The following is a 16126-nucleotide window of genomic DNA, read 5'->3' on the forward strand; positions in this document are numbered from 1 at the left end:
GGTCCTTTTCAACCCAGGCCATTCTATGATTCTATAATTCTATGATTCTATGACTAATCCTGTGTTTTCTTACTTTTCTTCTTCTAAGAAGGCTAAAAATATGCTACTAAAATGACTGTCTACATCCCAGGTCTTTTGGTATTGTTTTGGTCATCCTTGTGCCAAACTAAATGTTGTTGATAAACAGTTCTTTATGTTGGTTATTTACTTCAAAGTTTTAAATGGCAGCAGTAAGTATTTTAAGCACAAACTCTGTATATTTCTTGTTACATTTTGGCTAGTAGTGTCTTTTTACAATCAAATATAAATACACAATTGTATCTGAATTTTGCTTCCTCTGTGCCTGAGAAGTAAAACCAAATTAATAACCACTGTTTATGTAAGTCAAGATTTAAAAAATAGGACCTCAGTGTTAAGACTGGAATGGAGAGTTTCAAGACCAGCTGGGATGTTTAGATGTTCTGTTCCCATGGGTAACTTTGCAGACCTCTGCCCAGCTTCCTTCTTATTCTAATGCATCAACTGATTTTGCTTAAGCACAGAGAACCCTTACCACCAGCTAGTTTCCATAAAAAGCTTAATTTGAGGCCCTGCCTTTGAGACACCAAGTTCCTCTGAAAACTAGCTTTTATGTCATACTATATCTCTTTGTTGGCAGTAAGCAGGATTTAAGTAAAACAAGTATGAGAGCAGATCCTGAAAACCAAAGTTTGATTTTCAAAGTTTTCATTTGAAACAGAAATACAAGTATCTGCTAAGTAGGAAGTGCAAAACAGGCCAGAGAAAAATTCTAAATCCTCACAAACCATTTCTTTAGATCGAAATAAAATGTGACAATTAGTTGACTTGGCCAGTTATTCTGTAGATAGTAACAGGATAAATTCAGAATAATACTATTACAATTGGTGCATGCTCTGCTGCAACTCAGCAGAGCTTTTGGACTTAAATCCTATTAAACTCATATAAAGTGAGACTTGGCCCTGTGTTCTAGGTTGCAAAAGTAATTATGTACTTTCTCATTAGAGATGGCTTTATAGAGCTGAGTAGGCATGGTTTTAAGCAGCAAGGCTTAAGCTGTGTGAGGATTTGGCTCAATACTTTAAACTGGAGGTCATGAAAAGAGAAAGTAGAATTTAGCCTCTTTAAATTTGGTACTTCAAATTTTCTTGGACTTTGGTAAGTTCAACAGGAATGTAGAACCCGAGTAGAGCACTTATTGTTTCTTATTAGAATCAAGCCTGCAGGCTTAGTATTACAGCACTTTTCCCCACAAGAAAACAGGTATGGATACATTCAATCCCATGATCCAGATGGTTTTGATGATAGTGAATACTACCAAATACAATGTCAGTCCCTGAGGAACTACACTCATAACGACTGCCATTCTGATTTTGAACAAGACAGTCTAGCCAGTTCTTAACCTATCTTGTGGTCTGCCTGATCAATATGTATTTTACCAGTTTGTCAGCAAGGATGATGTAGGACAGTGTTAAACAACTTGCTAATGGAATCTTGCCTTTTATCCACTAAGTTATTTCTGCATAAAAAGCTATCAGGTTGGTCAAGCATGCTTTACTCTTGGTAAATTAATGTACGCTTTTTCCAGCTTTGAGTCCTTCATGTGAGAGTGAATGCACACACAAGTATTTTCAATTCTTCAGGTGTTTGATGAAGGAGAGTTGTCTTTTCACATATGTATGCAGCTGAGAAGAGTTAACTTACTTTCAATACACTGCTTTGAAAATTGAACATCTCTGTAATAGTTTATGGTATGACTGTATACTACATAAGATGTGGAAGTCTATGTAATTCTGGTGTCTTGTAACTATCAGGAGACATCCTGACACTGAAGGACTAGCAGTTATAGAAAAGCTCTGTCATCATTTCTGAAAATGTCATCTCAGTCAAAGTCATCCATCAGACAGGGTGCATTAAATACTAATAGATATTTCAAAGATATGCTGAGAGGGAGCGTCAGTTAGGGGAAAATATAATTCTCTCTTGAGAGATTTTTGTTTGAAGATTTATAACTAGTCTTGTCATTTATATTCTTTAGCAGATACCTGATGAAGAGAAATCTGAGAGCAGAGAAGATGACAAAGAAATACCCTGCAGCCCAATTCCAATGACAGCAGAGAGAAGACGCAGTCTGTGGTATGCAAGCCACTATACAACTGATGAGAGAAAAGTAAGGCTGCAAGTGGAAGGGTCTCTGCATTAAATATATTTAAAACCATCACTTAATTTTATCAGAGTTACTTTGAAATTAATGGAAGCAGCATCAGCTAGGTCACGACTAGGAACTGCATCATTATAGGACTAAGTTTTTGCTTTTGCTAAGAGTATGGAATTTATTCTGTAAGACTTAGTAAAAAAAAACAAGAGCTGGACTAGGGAAGTAAAAGGACACATTCCTTGATTTTCGCTTCCACACTGAAGAAGTTTAGGGCAAGTCCTTTGGCAACAACAGGCTACTGTCTTTATGAAATAGAGCTAGAAATTCCCAGAGCCTGATGTAGAGATCTAATCTACCTTGTAACTTCTAATTACTGTTCACTGATAAAGGGGAACTACGAGTTTATCTTTCTTCAGGCGTACTGGTGCCCTTGTTGGATGTTTATGGCAGACTAGGGAAGGCAGTTGATGTAAAAGCTCCTAGAAAGATACAGCTTATCTATCAATTCCCAGCAGCTCCAGTGCAATATTTCCTTGGACAAGTTGCAGATAAATTTGTTTTATATAAATACTCTGTTAAGCCACATAGACTTAAGTTCCCCAAAATTGCATCATAATAATGGTAATGGTAAATGAACTAGCAAATGAAATTGCAAATGAATGAGCTGAGCCTACTCTAAGAAAAAAAAAAAAGAAAGAAAGAAAGAAACACAACAGTTACTAGGCTCTAACATTCAGCTATGTCCTTTTTTTTTTCTGTGGAAATTTTAATTTTTCTCTATAATATATTCTACAGCTACTACAGAAAAGCTAGAGAAGGCACGCATTAAAAATATTCCTGAAAATCTTTTGCAGACAAAAATGGAGTAACCAAGAAGTAGTACAGAAAGAGGAATTTGGGACTTTTAAAAGAATTTCAAAAGTTCCTTTTTTTTTTTTCTCCTATGATAGTTTCTTAGTGACTACAGTGAAAGATATTTCTAAAAAAATAGAACTGTTGTATGTACCTTCTGATCCTTTAGTGCACTTTTTTGACACATTAAAATTGCAGATGTTACCTCATGTTCTCATGTTCACTTAACATTTATTACTCAGCCTTGGATAAAGTCAGTGGTTTTTGTTCAGTGAAAAATAGTTATTGAGAAAAATAAAATTGCTAACAATTATAATTCTAGGTGCCACATTGTATATTTCTATAAATATTACATGGGAAGTAGTTTTATAGAGTAATTCTAATGATCAATTAAAACTGGGATCATTAGAAAGACATTAGAAAGCAGTTAATCAGTATAATGTGATACTGATTAATTCTTTGAGCTAATACCTACAATTTCAATGCAACAGTCTAAGTTTTTGTTCAGAATTCACAAAAACATACAGTAAAGAAATGTCAATGGCTTTAGTACACTAAATACCATTTTATGGAGCATAGTGTACAATTCTGCTGACTTTTGAAGAATTCTTCTTGAATATCTTAACACAAATATTCTGCAAAAGTCAGCAAATATGCATGCCTGTATTCAAAAAATAACTTATTAATGCTTGAGCCATGCTTCTTTAATAATTTGTCCTTGCATTGCTTTTTGCAGCTTCTGTCAATGACCCAAGATGAATACAAGCCATCGGATGTTAGTATATTGCTAGTCTTTGTAATTATTTTTATCCTGGGTGAATACAGATTACACTGCTACATATAGATACACACTCAGCTGGCATATTAAAATCATCTGTATTTTGATTAGCTTGTGTTTTACCCTGTAACCTTGATTATCCTAAATATAATTGTCTTCTGCTCCCTTAACAATTACCCTGAGAAACTGCTAATTAGCATTAAAATGGATCATTTGAAATTACACTTCTTGTAGTAGTAGTATCAACTGGCAAACGATCTTTGTTATTTCACTGGGCTTAAATGAGATCTCAATATATGCTTTCTAATGAAAACCATCTCGAAACTTAATTTAGCTTCTTTGCTCTATTCTTTTCTTTCAATCATGTTGAAATGCTGAGGTCTTCTAAGAGTGACTGACAGTACTTGGGGTTAATTTAAAGATTGTAGAAAATTAAAATCTCTGCTTGAGTCGACAGCAGATGATTGTTTTGACTCCTATAGCAATCCTAAAAGCAAAAACATCAACTCTATTCAGCATACACAGAACAGAGATGCAGATGAACTTTGAGTGCATCTACGACCAAATCTAAATGTATTCCACAGCCTGTGTTCAGGCTGTGTAGCTGCAGATCACATCTAAATGTAACCCAGACACTGCTCTGAATGAGAGAGCCTCAATCAGCCCACAACGTGCCTGTCCATAGCTTCTACAGTCAGGGTGTTGGAACATGAACTCAGTGAGTTACTGTTTGTGTGCTGAGCCATGCAGTTGGCCTTAGGCTTCCCCAGCTGTGGATGTGTTAACTTAATCTGCCTTTACACAGTTTTTTCTTTCCATTTAATTTTACAGGTGGGACAGGCCAAGAGCATGTAAATAGCCATTTAACATGATCACTTTTGCTTGTGTGTCCACACTTTTATGCCTTTTCAGATTGCTCTTATGCACACTGAAGTGGCACCTTAGGGAATTTGAAAAAACTTTAAACCTTTTAAAGGAGATATTTGCAGAAGTTCAAAATGCAGCAATATTTTATAGCTTGCTAGAATCTATTGATATTGCATGAAAAGCTACCAAAAATAATTTGAGAAGCTGTTATGTGCTACTTTTGCATGCGGCATGACCATAATGTATCATTTTCTTTGGAAGGAGCCAACAAAAGTTACTGGTTAGGCTCCTTTACTGTTGACAGTCCAACACTAGAGAAGAACAGGAGTCTTGTTCTCATAAGAGCTGCCCTAAATGCATTGCTTCTGTCCCATCTTCTGGCAGGTTCTGTTGGTAACAGTGAACGGGAACCCTGCTGACTATCACACCATCCACCCCACACTGCCCTTAGAGAATGGCCCGGCCAAAGCGGACATGTACTCAACACCACAGTACAAATGGGAGCCCTCGGATGACGTGTCAGGTAGTGAAAAGAATTGCCTGGGAATTACCATATTACCATTACTTATTTCCATATTTTCTTGTTCTGTATCTCAGTTCACTGCTTCTTGCATTTATTTTTTCCTTAGTAAACTTCTTGACCTGCTGAAGTTTAAATAATTGTTCTTTAACAACTGCTTATCACTTGGCAGTTTTGTAAATGGGGTGGTAGGCATGTACTATCTAAAATACTTTGTCTCCTCATTAACCAACACAGTGATTACAGATTTTGTGTTGTCTTACTATGCTCAAACGTAATTTTTTGTGGCTCCTATCTTGAGCTTGCTAACAAATGTAGAAGAGCTATCCAAGTGATTGCAAGTGAAATCACTGTGGGTTTACTTACCTGAAGATAGTACTCATACTACTTTTAGACCAGCATGAATTGCAAATAAGACTTTATTTTTCTACTTAGAAAAGGAAGAGGAGGAAGTAGAAGAGGAGGAAGAAGTTACTCAGGAGGAAAAAGAAAATGTTAAATTGCATGCCCTGGTCACTGTGTTCCAATTTATCATGAAGCAAAGTTACATTTGTGCTTTGATAGCTATGATGGTAAGTATTGGCAATAAATGGATAATGCTGTTGATTTACAAATAAATGTGCCTCTTTGATGTAATCTCATTTGTTGGTTTTTAGTAAGTGTTTGCATCATGGTTAGAAAATATCAATACACTGTCTGTAGCATTTTGGGTTCGCTCTATGTTATTCATGAATAATTCCCAGGCTTATTACAGAGCATGCAGTAGGGCAATGTGCATGGTTCTGGGTAAAGCATTGCATTTTTAGCACTGGGAGCACTAGGTTTCATTGACTGGGTTTGTCAATTAAAAAAAAAAAAGAGCTTGGTTTTTTACTGATTCCAAAGCTTCTGTGTAAGCTGTTGCTCCACTTAGAATTCTGTCTGCAAAATTAAAGTATTTCAAAATCAAATAGTAAAGTTTAAATATGTAGTTCCTATTTCAGATTGAAGAATGTAAATGATTGCTCCCTGTTGAAAAAAAATATATATATATATGTATTTATTTATCTTTTATTGTCACAGAAAGGTCTCAATGCAAATACAACTTTATCACTATCATAGGTTTTGCTTTTATTTCACTTGCTTCCCTAATTTTTCATTTTGATATTATTTGCTTTTTTAGCTCACTTGATGCGCATGCCCCGAGCTTGCACTGTGGCAAATTTTTAGTGTAATGATTAGCTCTATGTCTATATTCCCAATGCAAGCATTGCTTTTACTATTTTGGAAAAATTTCCACTGTGATGAAACTAACCATAAAAATTCCTTGGCCTGGTATTGCATTAAAAAAAAAGCTGAAACAAATTAGTTTGTCTGCTTTTTGTCTTCATATAGTTTCAAACATTGTTTGCTGTCCTTTAACAGGAAAAGTTTCTCCCCTTAAAAGAGCAGACTACTTGTGTAGAATCTGGATCTGGCTTGATGCATTCGGGACGTTAACAAGTAGTTCTTTTCATAATGCCATTTGTTTTTAAAGTTGCATCCTTCATCACATATTCTTCAATGCTTTTAAAATTCATTTCTAAGTTCATATCTCAATATGAATTCATAACCTCAATTTTGAGGTACTGCTAGCTTTTTTTTCCTAGTGGTATATCTCTATTTCATATGACTTGGTCCAAATTCCTTTGTGATGTGTGATCACATGAATATTCCACTTATACCAAAGCCAGATGATGCTTCAATTGCTTTCTAATGTGTAAACAAAGAAGTGACACATCAGTGTTTTTCATGTAACTTTAAAATACATCATTTCCAAGCAGAATGAACTGGACTGAAATGTTCTTAATGTTTCATACTTTCCCATTTAAATTGAAGCAAAATTTAAATTATTTTATTGACAGTTATACCAGCATATAGCTGAATGTAGTCCAAAATTAATAACAGCACTAGCTGCATCCTTCCCCCCAAGTGTTTTATAGAGTAGTTTTCAGAAACTGTTCTCTGCAAATAATTTAAAACATTATATATTCGTGAGTACAGGAGGCAACATAATATGATTAGTGTAGACTAAGTGTTCTTCAGGCAAGCTGTGTGCCTTACCACTGCTTTCCATTTTAAAGTGATCACACAAAAGTTAGAACAATTTGGAGTCTGCATGATTCTGTTAGTCTGTTGAAGGCCTTGAATGCAGGCAGGTATCAAGACATATTTTACTGCTGCTACACTGAACTCTTTATTCTTGTTTAGCAGAGAGGTCTTGTGTGCCTGAAGTCATCCAGCTCTGTTTGTTTGGAGCAATCATAAGCAGTGACCCTGCTCATAGTCTTTACAGCTGTGCACGAAGTTAATGCACAAAGAAGGGTTTGCCCTCAACTGTACTTCTTAAGAATTTATTGAGAGAAACTTCTTAAGAGCTTATTGTAGCTGGCCCACAGATTAATGTGGCCAAGAGTCTCATGACAGTGAAAATGTGTACTAAGCAGAGAAGCATAAGTTAAGTGTAACTGGCAGTATGTTGCTATGTTGTTCCTGAATGAATCTATGGACATTTTTTCCCTCTTTCTTCTTTCCATAAGGCATGGAGTATCACGTATCACAGCTGGTTGACTTTTGTGCTGTTGATCTGGTCTTGCACACTGTGGATGATTCGAGACCGAAGGAAATATGCTATGATCAGTTCTCCTTTCATGGTTTTCTACGGAAATTTACTGCTGATATTACAATATATTTGGAGTATTGAGCTCAAGAATGATGAGCTTCCTCAAGTATCAGGTTTCCTAGAAAGAAAGGAACCTGGAGAGTTAGCATCAAAGGTAGGTGTTACAAACAGATTAGATTTTTATGAAACCACAAAATACATTGTGACCCCCCAAAAATGTAGATTGCTTGACATTTAAGAGCATATCCTCAGTATTTGTCAGAGCCATGTTCAGTAACAGTTTTACAATAAAGAATGAGTAGTTAAAAAACACTGCGGAAAAATCTACTTACTAAGCTAATGCCAAAAGCAATGTTTCAGACATATATGTAGATTTTTTTTATATAATTTAGTGGAGCATTGTTAGTGGATAGAAAATTTGGCTTTGTAAAATGGATCTGAAATAGTTATAATTTGATTTGTTAGATAAATTTTATATCCTCTGAAGTCTCACCTCTTGTAGCTGAGATCACGAAGTCAGCTGCTTCAGAAACCTTCAGCATTAATGTTGCACATGGATGCTTCTGGCTATCAAAACTGTAAACACAGAACCTGTATAGTCACTGACAAAACATCCACTATTTGCAATGGGAACAGGGCAAGGGCAATATGAAGCCCTGAAAAAGAAGTAACCTCAGTACTTGTGATTAAATAGACACATTGTGATTCTATTGCCTTTGCTTAGATTTTATGGTCATTCAGGTAATGAATCCATGTCAGAAAGAAAAGAGTTTGTTGACCTCAGTGCGTGATAAATGATAGATTTGTTCCTTTGATGTTCTGAATGTGCTACAAAAGCGATTGTGTTTGGCAGGTGTGCTTCTGAGGTAGAGAATGAGCATAAATAGGAAGTTGTTTTGTAGAGTACCCAAGAGGGCATCTCAGAGCATAGAGCTAGTTGGCAGTGTTCCCCTTCAGCTAAGTGAATTGCTATCCTCATGCCTCCTAGTTATAATTCACAGTTGTTCTGCAAATGATCTTCCTTGTTGGCAGTTTTATTTGCACAATCATTTATTGGTCTTTAATGCATATGAAAATTAGTGAATACTGTATTATTTCTCCTGTAAAGGTAGGAATGGTTTAGTAAGAGAGCAAAAGCTCAAGGGTTTCTGCGGGTTCCACTGTAAATAGCTTTGTAAATAGCTTTGTAAATTTCTGAGAAGTTTTAACTGTTTGAATTCATCAGTGCCTTTGACGTAGTTTCTTATTAGCTATACAATCAAATATCTGAAACTAGATACTGTTAAGAAAGGAAGCTATTATACATATGTGAGGATTTGGCCACATGCAAGAGACTAACACAAGGTGCCTACTTTTTTTTATGCTGAATGTAAATTTCAGAATTACAGAAGGGTTGAGGTGAGCAGAGCCCTCTGAGTTCCTCTGGCCCAACCCTCGCTCCAGCAGGGCCACTCAGAGCAGCATGCCATGTGATGTTTTTAAGATCTTCGAGGAGAAGATCCCACATCTCTGGCAACCTGTCTAATGTTCAGCAGTGTGTCTTCTTGTCACTTAGTCTTCTTTTGCTACTTACATATTTATGTTCCTTTTCCCATGCCTTCACTCAACTCCAAGTCGGCACTTATTTTCCTAAAAATGCATCTGTGTGCTCAGACAGTGTCTGTATTTCTCCCAGGTTTTCTGGCTCATTGCCCATCCCCAGGTGGAGTCCCATGCATTCCAGTTCTTCCCTCATACACTTCCTCAGCATCCCAGCCTGTCCTTTGTAAAGATCGTCTATTCTTTCATTGCAGCACTGCAGTCATACAGACCATCCCACCATGTCTCTGTGATCCCCAAAAGATCATAGCCATGCATCTGCACGCTCTTCTCTAATTTCTGTGTTGCTTATTTCCTGTATGGCATGAATTAACGTACAGACACTTCAGAGAGGCATCCCAGCATGCTGATTCCCTAGAAAAGCTCAGGAAGGTTTCCCCATGATGGTGACTTGAAAGCATTTCCTTACTTTCATACAAGTGCTTGAGGTGACTCCGCTTAATTTCTGCTTTGTTGATAATGTGGCTCCCTTCTTTCATATGACCCTCTTCTTGTCAACCCTGTCCATCACTCCCTCACAAAACTGCTGGTAACTCTCCTGTCATTCCTTGTTTAAAGCCCTTTTAATAAAGGTTAAAGCCCTTTTAAAAAAGGTTAAATTTAAATAAAGACAGAATATTGTATTCTGCAAGGAGAGGAAAACTGAAAAAAAAACCTGTAATTTTTCTGCCTAATTTTCTGCATGCTATGAATATATTCCCTGGTCTGAACAGGAAATAAAATGAATAGTCTCAATTGAAATGCCGGAAATGCCAAGGAGAACAACAAGTGAATGCAGCAGTGAGACAGAGCTAGTCACAGCAAAATAGTCTGTACTTCACAGTATCAAAGAGTCTCAAAGATTGGAGTTTCCCCCGCAAAGCACATTAGATGAAAAAGAGGACATATTTTTGCTGACCACTGACCTTGTCTTCTTATTGCATGGAAACTCTTTGGCTTTTATGTTTCCTGTTTGAGATTTTATTCTGCTTTGTAAAGTAGTGAAATAACTACTTCAAAATATATAATCAATTGTTTGATGAATGGGCAACATGGCTCTTTCCTGAATTTTGGCTGTCTGTCTCAGAATCGCAAGCTGCTGAATGCAGTATTTTGCAAAACACAGAAATACACTCTTCATTAAACAAATTTATTTATTTCTATTTTTTCTATTATTTCTATTTATTCATTTTCTATTTTTCTACTGTTAAGAGGTCATGGTCCCTTCAGAGAATTAAGAGCCACCTTAAATCTTGCAAATGCTCCAAGTGCAAAATGCATTCAACTATCTTTTCTAACTTTAAGACACACCATTTTTTTAAATTAATTTCACTTAAACACCTGAAGTATCAAAGCTCTGAGATCAAGAGATCTAGGATATAGCAAACTTAATGACAAAATACTCATCTGTTTGCACTCGATCCCTGCAGAAAGTGGAAATAAACACAGGTAGACAGATTGGGGTTATATCAGTCAATATATAACGAGAAGATCCTTCAATGGGGCTCAATGATGCAATGTTGGTTTTAATGCAGTCTTTCTTAGATTACTTCCACAAAGGTGTGCTTTGACACTAATGCCATAATTACCATTTTCTGATAGACAGAGAAAGCAAAAACATGCAAAATTTATGAAGACACGTTTGCATTAGCCTGTTGTTTCTGTTTTGATTTTTGTTTGCAGATTCTTTTTACGATTACTTTCTGGCTACTGCTTAGGCAACACCTCACTGAACAGAAAGCACTTCAGCTAAAAGAAGCTACATTATCTGAGGTCAAAGTTGGAAGTGAAGAAGATGAAGAAAAAGGTAAAGCTACATCCACTTTATTGGAGTCCTTCAGTCACAATAGAAGTTCAAGTTACTGTGTTTCTTAATGCAGAAATCAATTAGAAAGATCGTAGAATCAGAGTATCTTGGGGGTTCGAAGGGATCTCAGGAGATCATTGAGCCCAATCCCCCTGCTAAATCAGGTTCCCTACAGTAGATAATAGAAGCAGGTGTCAGATGGATCTTGAATATCACCATAGAAGGAGACACCATCATCTCTCTCAGCAGTCTGTTCCAGTGCTCTGTCACTCTCACAGTAAAGTTCTTTTTCATGTTTGTATGGATTACCTGTTACTAGCTAAGCACAGTATTACAAAATCTATCTATAACTATCTCTCAACAGATATAAAACTAAAACAGTTTTGAACTTCAGAAAATCAAATAAAATAAGAATTCTCTTTACTGTTGAACTGCAAAATACAGAAGGTAAATGAAATGACTAATTTGAAAAATGCTGTGGAACTTTCCAAGAATCAGTTTATTGCTGTGTCCCAAACTCAAACTAGCAGACAAATTGTTGTAGGAGTTGAATCACAGGAGGATAAAAGTTTACATAGGAAAAATAATTAACCACAGGAGGATAAAAGTTTACATAAGAAAAGGCAATTGCTAAATTTCTTGTGAGCTGAGCTTGTGTGTAAACACGTGCAAAATCAGAAATTAAACTACCGATTTCAATGAGAGAGTAAGCATGTATATTTTCCTGTTATCCAGATACTTGTTCATGTGTGCCTGCTCATGGGTGAACACCTATCCTGCCCTCCACAAGCATCCCAGGCTGAGTAACTGGGAAATCCTGACCCCTTCACAAGGCAAAAGCAGTTAGGTTTTCTGCAGTAATTTAGGTATAGTAGAAGCAGCAAGAAAAGTGGTAGTTTCTCTGAAAGAAAAAATAGCAAAAGGCAATGTTAGTGCAGCACGTATATTTTTTAAGCTTGTTTGGTTTTATGTTAGTGGTTTTTCTTGCTTGTGGTTTTTTAAGGAAGCCACAGTATTCTCTTAAGGACATTTATCCCTTTAAACTCAAGAAGAGAGGTTTTCTGGTGGTGCTAGTGGTTTCTTTGTTTTCCAGTTTAAAATGTCTCTTGCCTGGGTTTCTGCTATGGATAGTGTTTTGACTGATACCCATTATACAAATCTTAGGTTCTCACTTTCTGCCTGCATATCAGACAAAGTGAGGAGTGGTGTCTAGGTGTAGACAAGTATGCTATATGGCTCTAGGAGCAGGCTGGGGCTCATATAATGTTAAAATGCTTTCCCTTAAGAAACATAGTCTGTTGTTGTGAATATTGTGTAAATTTATGTGTTGTGTGTAGAGGATCTACTTTCCATCCATTTCAATTCTTACTAAGGTCCCTAAAATAGAGGTCAAATGCAACTCTGTGTATTTGCAGAAGAGGGAGAGTTGCAAGAGGGAGAAGTGGCAGAAGAAGAGGAGGAGGAGGAAGAGGAACAGGAAGATGATGAGGAAGATGAACAGGATATTATGAAAGTTCTGGGGAAGCTGGTGATGGCTATGTTCATCAAGTACTGGATTTACGTCTGTGGAGGCATGTTCTTCTTTGTCAGCTTTGAGGGTAGAATTGTCATGTACAAAATCATCTATATGGTGTTATTCCTGTTCTGTGTGGCCCTCTATCAGGTAAGTGAGAACTGTTTGAACTGAATTTTGATCTTGAATGCAATGGTACTTTTACCTTTGTAGTAAAGCAGCTTGGATGTTATTATTAACAGTGTGTTTGTTCTTTAGTTAGATACAGCATAATAGTAATAAGATTATTTGAAAGGGTTGATTCTCCTTTGAATGACAGGCAAAGTGAATATAAATTAGGTGCTATTAGGTAATGCATCTGACCTGCCTGCTCTGTGAGACTCCACTGCACATCACTGAGAACTGTGGAAGTGTTGGACCTGTGCACATCCCACATAATTACCAGTTTTTGTGATGGCTGCTTCACACAACTTCCATACCCACGGAGCATGGAATCCCTCTCCTTCTGCACCTTCGTTGCCTTTTTGGCAATGAAATAGAATGACAGTATCTGTCCCTAGCCTTTATGTCTGTTTGTGTCCCAACAGACATTTTTACACAGAACTCTGTACTTGGTGGCATATGCACCAGGACTAAGAACTTTATCACCAAGATCCGTGTTTGCTATTTACATCAAGCCAACAAGGACGAGTAGTATTCTTAGTTTTTGTTTCCAGTACAGCTTTGTCAGTAGTTTTACGAATGTCTTTGCCTTGAGCTTCTTTTAAATTCCTCAGTGTATGATTTTCAGGTGCACTACGAATGGTGGAGAAGGATTCTGAAATACTTTTGGATGTCAGTTGTTGTTTACACGATGTTGGTACTTATCTTCATCTACACATACCAGTTTGAGTCATTCCCTGGGTTGTGGAAAAATATGACAGGCCTGGATGAAAACAAGTAAGTGTTTTCATTTTTTTTCCACTGGACTTCTGGTTCTGGTGTGTTCTGGAAGCACTCTTCCTTCTTGTAATGAAAAAACATCGTGAGACCATCCTTAGACATAGATGACTAAGCACTCAGCTCTGAAGCCATTGATTTGTTGGAGTAGGAAAAGAGGAGAAAAAGGGCACGAGAAGGGCTCTGAGAGTCATATTTTCCCCTATTCCTGCCAGGGTTTTCCTAGTGTTCCTACTGCAGCACCAATACTTCTCACAACATCTTTGACCACAGGAGCAAGATCCAGGGAGAGACAGGGCAGATTTGCAGGGTACCTGGGGATGTCGAAGATAGACCAGTATTCCTGCTAGTGAGGAGGTGTATGGGAACTGTTGAATCATGGCCTGAACCTCTGATTGACCACCTGAGGCAAGCAATGAGTCAGCCAAGGGAGCACAGGTGAAGGCAATTCTCCTGTGCTGCCGGAAGGGGTGGAGCCTGGCTGCACTCTCCTAGACACATTTAAGAGCTGACTGCCAGTAGGAAAGGATCTCTTCTGGAGATCCCTCCTCTGGAGTTTTGCAGTGAGCCCAGGATGTGGGTAAGCTTTCTATCTATTCTTTTTTTGTTATTATAATCTGCTTTGCCAAGCTCTCTTGTTTATTTCATAATTATAGCATATTTATATTCATTGATTATACAGGAGGGCTGTTTTTTTTTCCTCCTTGTGATATACTGGGAGTTCCTCAACAGGAGTTTATGTCAGAAATTATAAACAATGTGAGTGGGCTTCTGATGCAGAACTTTCAGTCAGAGACAATCCACGTGGTTCCTGTAAAGAGAACTGTGGCAGGAGCAGGATTGATTCATTTGGTTCTGTACGTTTACAGTATCTTTCTACAATTACTAAAGCCCGATGCAAAACTTTCTAGTTTTAAAGAATTGAAAGATCTGAAAGCATATAACAAGTACCAGCCCTTATTTTCCTCAATATGAATTAAATGATTTGTAGCACTGTCTCATGACAAGAAGATTTTGGTGTGAACAAATGACTTAATGGATTTATTTATTTTTTTCCAGGCTAGCAGACCTTGGTTTAAAAAGATTTTCTGTGGCTGAGCTGTTCACTCGCATCTTTATCCCCACCTCCTTCCTACTGGCATGTATCTTACACCTTCACTATTTCCATGACCGTTTCCTCCAGCTCACTGATTTGAAAGCTGTAACCAGCAAACAGGACAATACAATTTACAGGTAAAGAAACTAATTGACTTATTCATTATCCATATGAAAATGCTATTTCTGACTGTTTTGTAATGTTCCCTTTTTGTTAGATGTTATTTGCTTTTGTTGTAACTACCTGAGTTAAAAAGAAAGGAAGAAAAAAAAAAAAAGCATGCTTTAGCAATCAGCACCTCACTAAATATGCTACAACCAAAGTATGTCTTCCCACACCTTCCACTACTTGCAAAGATTTCTCATTTGGAGGTATATTTTCAAATACACTGATACTTATGCATTTATCTTGTTAATTTTCACTTTTAGTAGGTAGATGGTTAATTGCTATGTATGCCTTTTTGTAAGTCCTGTCAGTAATAGAAAATATGGCTTTTTAATTTGGATCACTTTTGTTTCTTATTGTCCTTTTTGAAGGCCAAATGGAGATCTTTGGCAAATACCACATACACGTTAGACAATCAAGTGTTTTTATAAAGCTGAGCTTCATAAATGGAAATATCCAAAGCCTGTGATCACTCTTCAGAGTTCCAGCCCTTGAATATAGTAGTGAGACTATTCTCAGAGGTGTTCAGCATTCTCATCAAGAACTTCACTTGTGTTTTTTCATGATACTGGGATCTCACTTTCTTCAGAATTTTACTATGTTTAATTCTTAAACATAAAAAATAAGTTTTAGGATGTCTCTCCAGGAGTACAAGAGAGAGAAATGGTTTCATATTAAACTCTGTGCAGTACCTCTTCTTTAATTCTTTCAAGAGGCAATTCATTTCGACATAATTTATAAGTGTTTACCTGTCCAGTAATGTGTAATTCAGCTGCATTTGTAGGAATAAGGCTGAAATGGGCTTTTCCTCGACTATGATATTTGGGGAAATGTGTGACAGTGTGAAGTGACTGCACAAGCTCTGTTGTAGCCTAAACATTTTGTGCTATGCTGACTAATGTAGAAAGAGCTTCCAGCTCCTATCGATAGTGATCCAATAGGCGTAAAACGGGGGGAAAAGAAAGAACTTAGATGCCCCCAGGACTTAGATGGTCTCTCACAGCACTTCTTGCATGTGAAACCACTACTTGCAAATCTAACATGTTTGAAAGATACCAAAAATTTTAGTCTCTGTTCTCCAAGTGCTGGTGTGAAGAAAATAACTATAACTAATACTGCACTGTTCTTGAATGATGAAGCACTGATGTTAAAGTCACAATGTTATCAGTGTCCTGTTGAGAGCAGGAAAAAAAA

General features: G+C 37.0%; 1 protein-coding gene across 1 annotated transcript; it reads left to right on the top strand.

Annotated features, from left to right (window-relative positions):
• Positions 1 to 111: 111 nt before the first annotated feature.
• Positions 112 to 15162, top strand: LOC116216467 (piezo-type mechanosensitive ion channel component 2-like). Its single transcript, XM_031552845.1, has 10 exons — positions 112 to 138; positions 2060 to 2188; positions 3765 to 3803; positions 5058 to 5196; positions 5629 to 5765; positions 7752 to 7988; positions 11096 to 11219; positions 12635 to 12882; positions 13523 to 13671; positions 14731 to 15162. The coding sequence occupies exons 1-10, from the start codon at positions 112 to 114 to the stop codon at positions 14906 to 14908; spliced, it is 1407 nt and encodes a 468-aa protein (XP_031408705.1). The 3' UTR covers positions 14909 to 15162.
• The last annotated feature ends 964 nt before the right edge of the window (positions 15163 to 16126 follow it).

This window comes from Meleagris gallopavo, chromosome 3, assembly GCF_000146605.3.
Source record: "Meleagris gallopavo isolate NT-WF06-2002-E0010 breed Aviagen turkey brand Nicholas breeding stock chromosome 3, Turkey_5.1, whole genome shotgun sequence".
Classification (NCBI taxonomy): domain Eukaryota; kingdom Metazoa; phylum Chordata; class Aves; order Galliformes; family Phasianidae; genus Meleagris; species Meleagris gallopavo.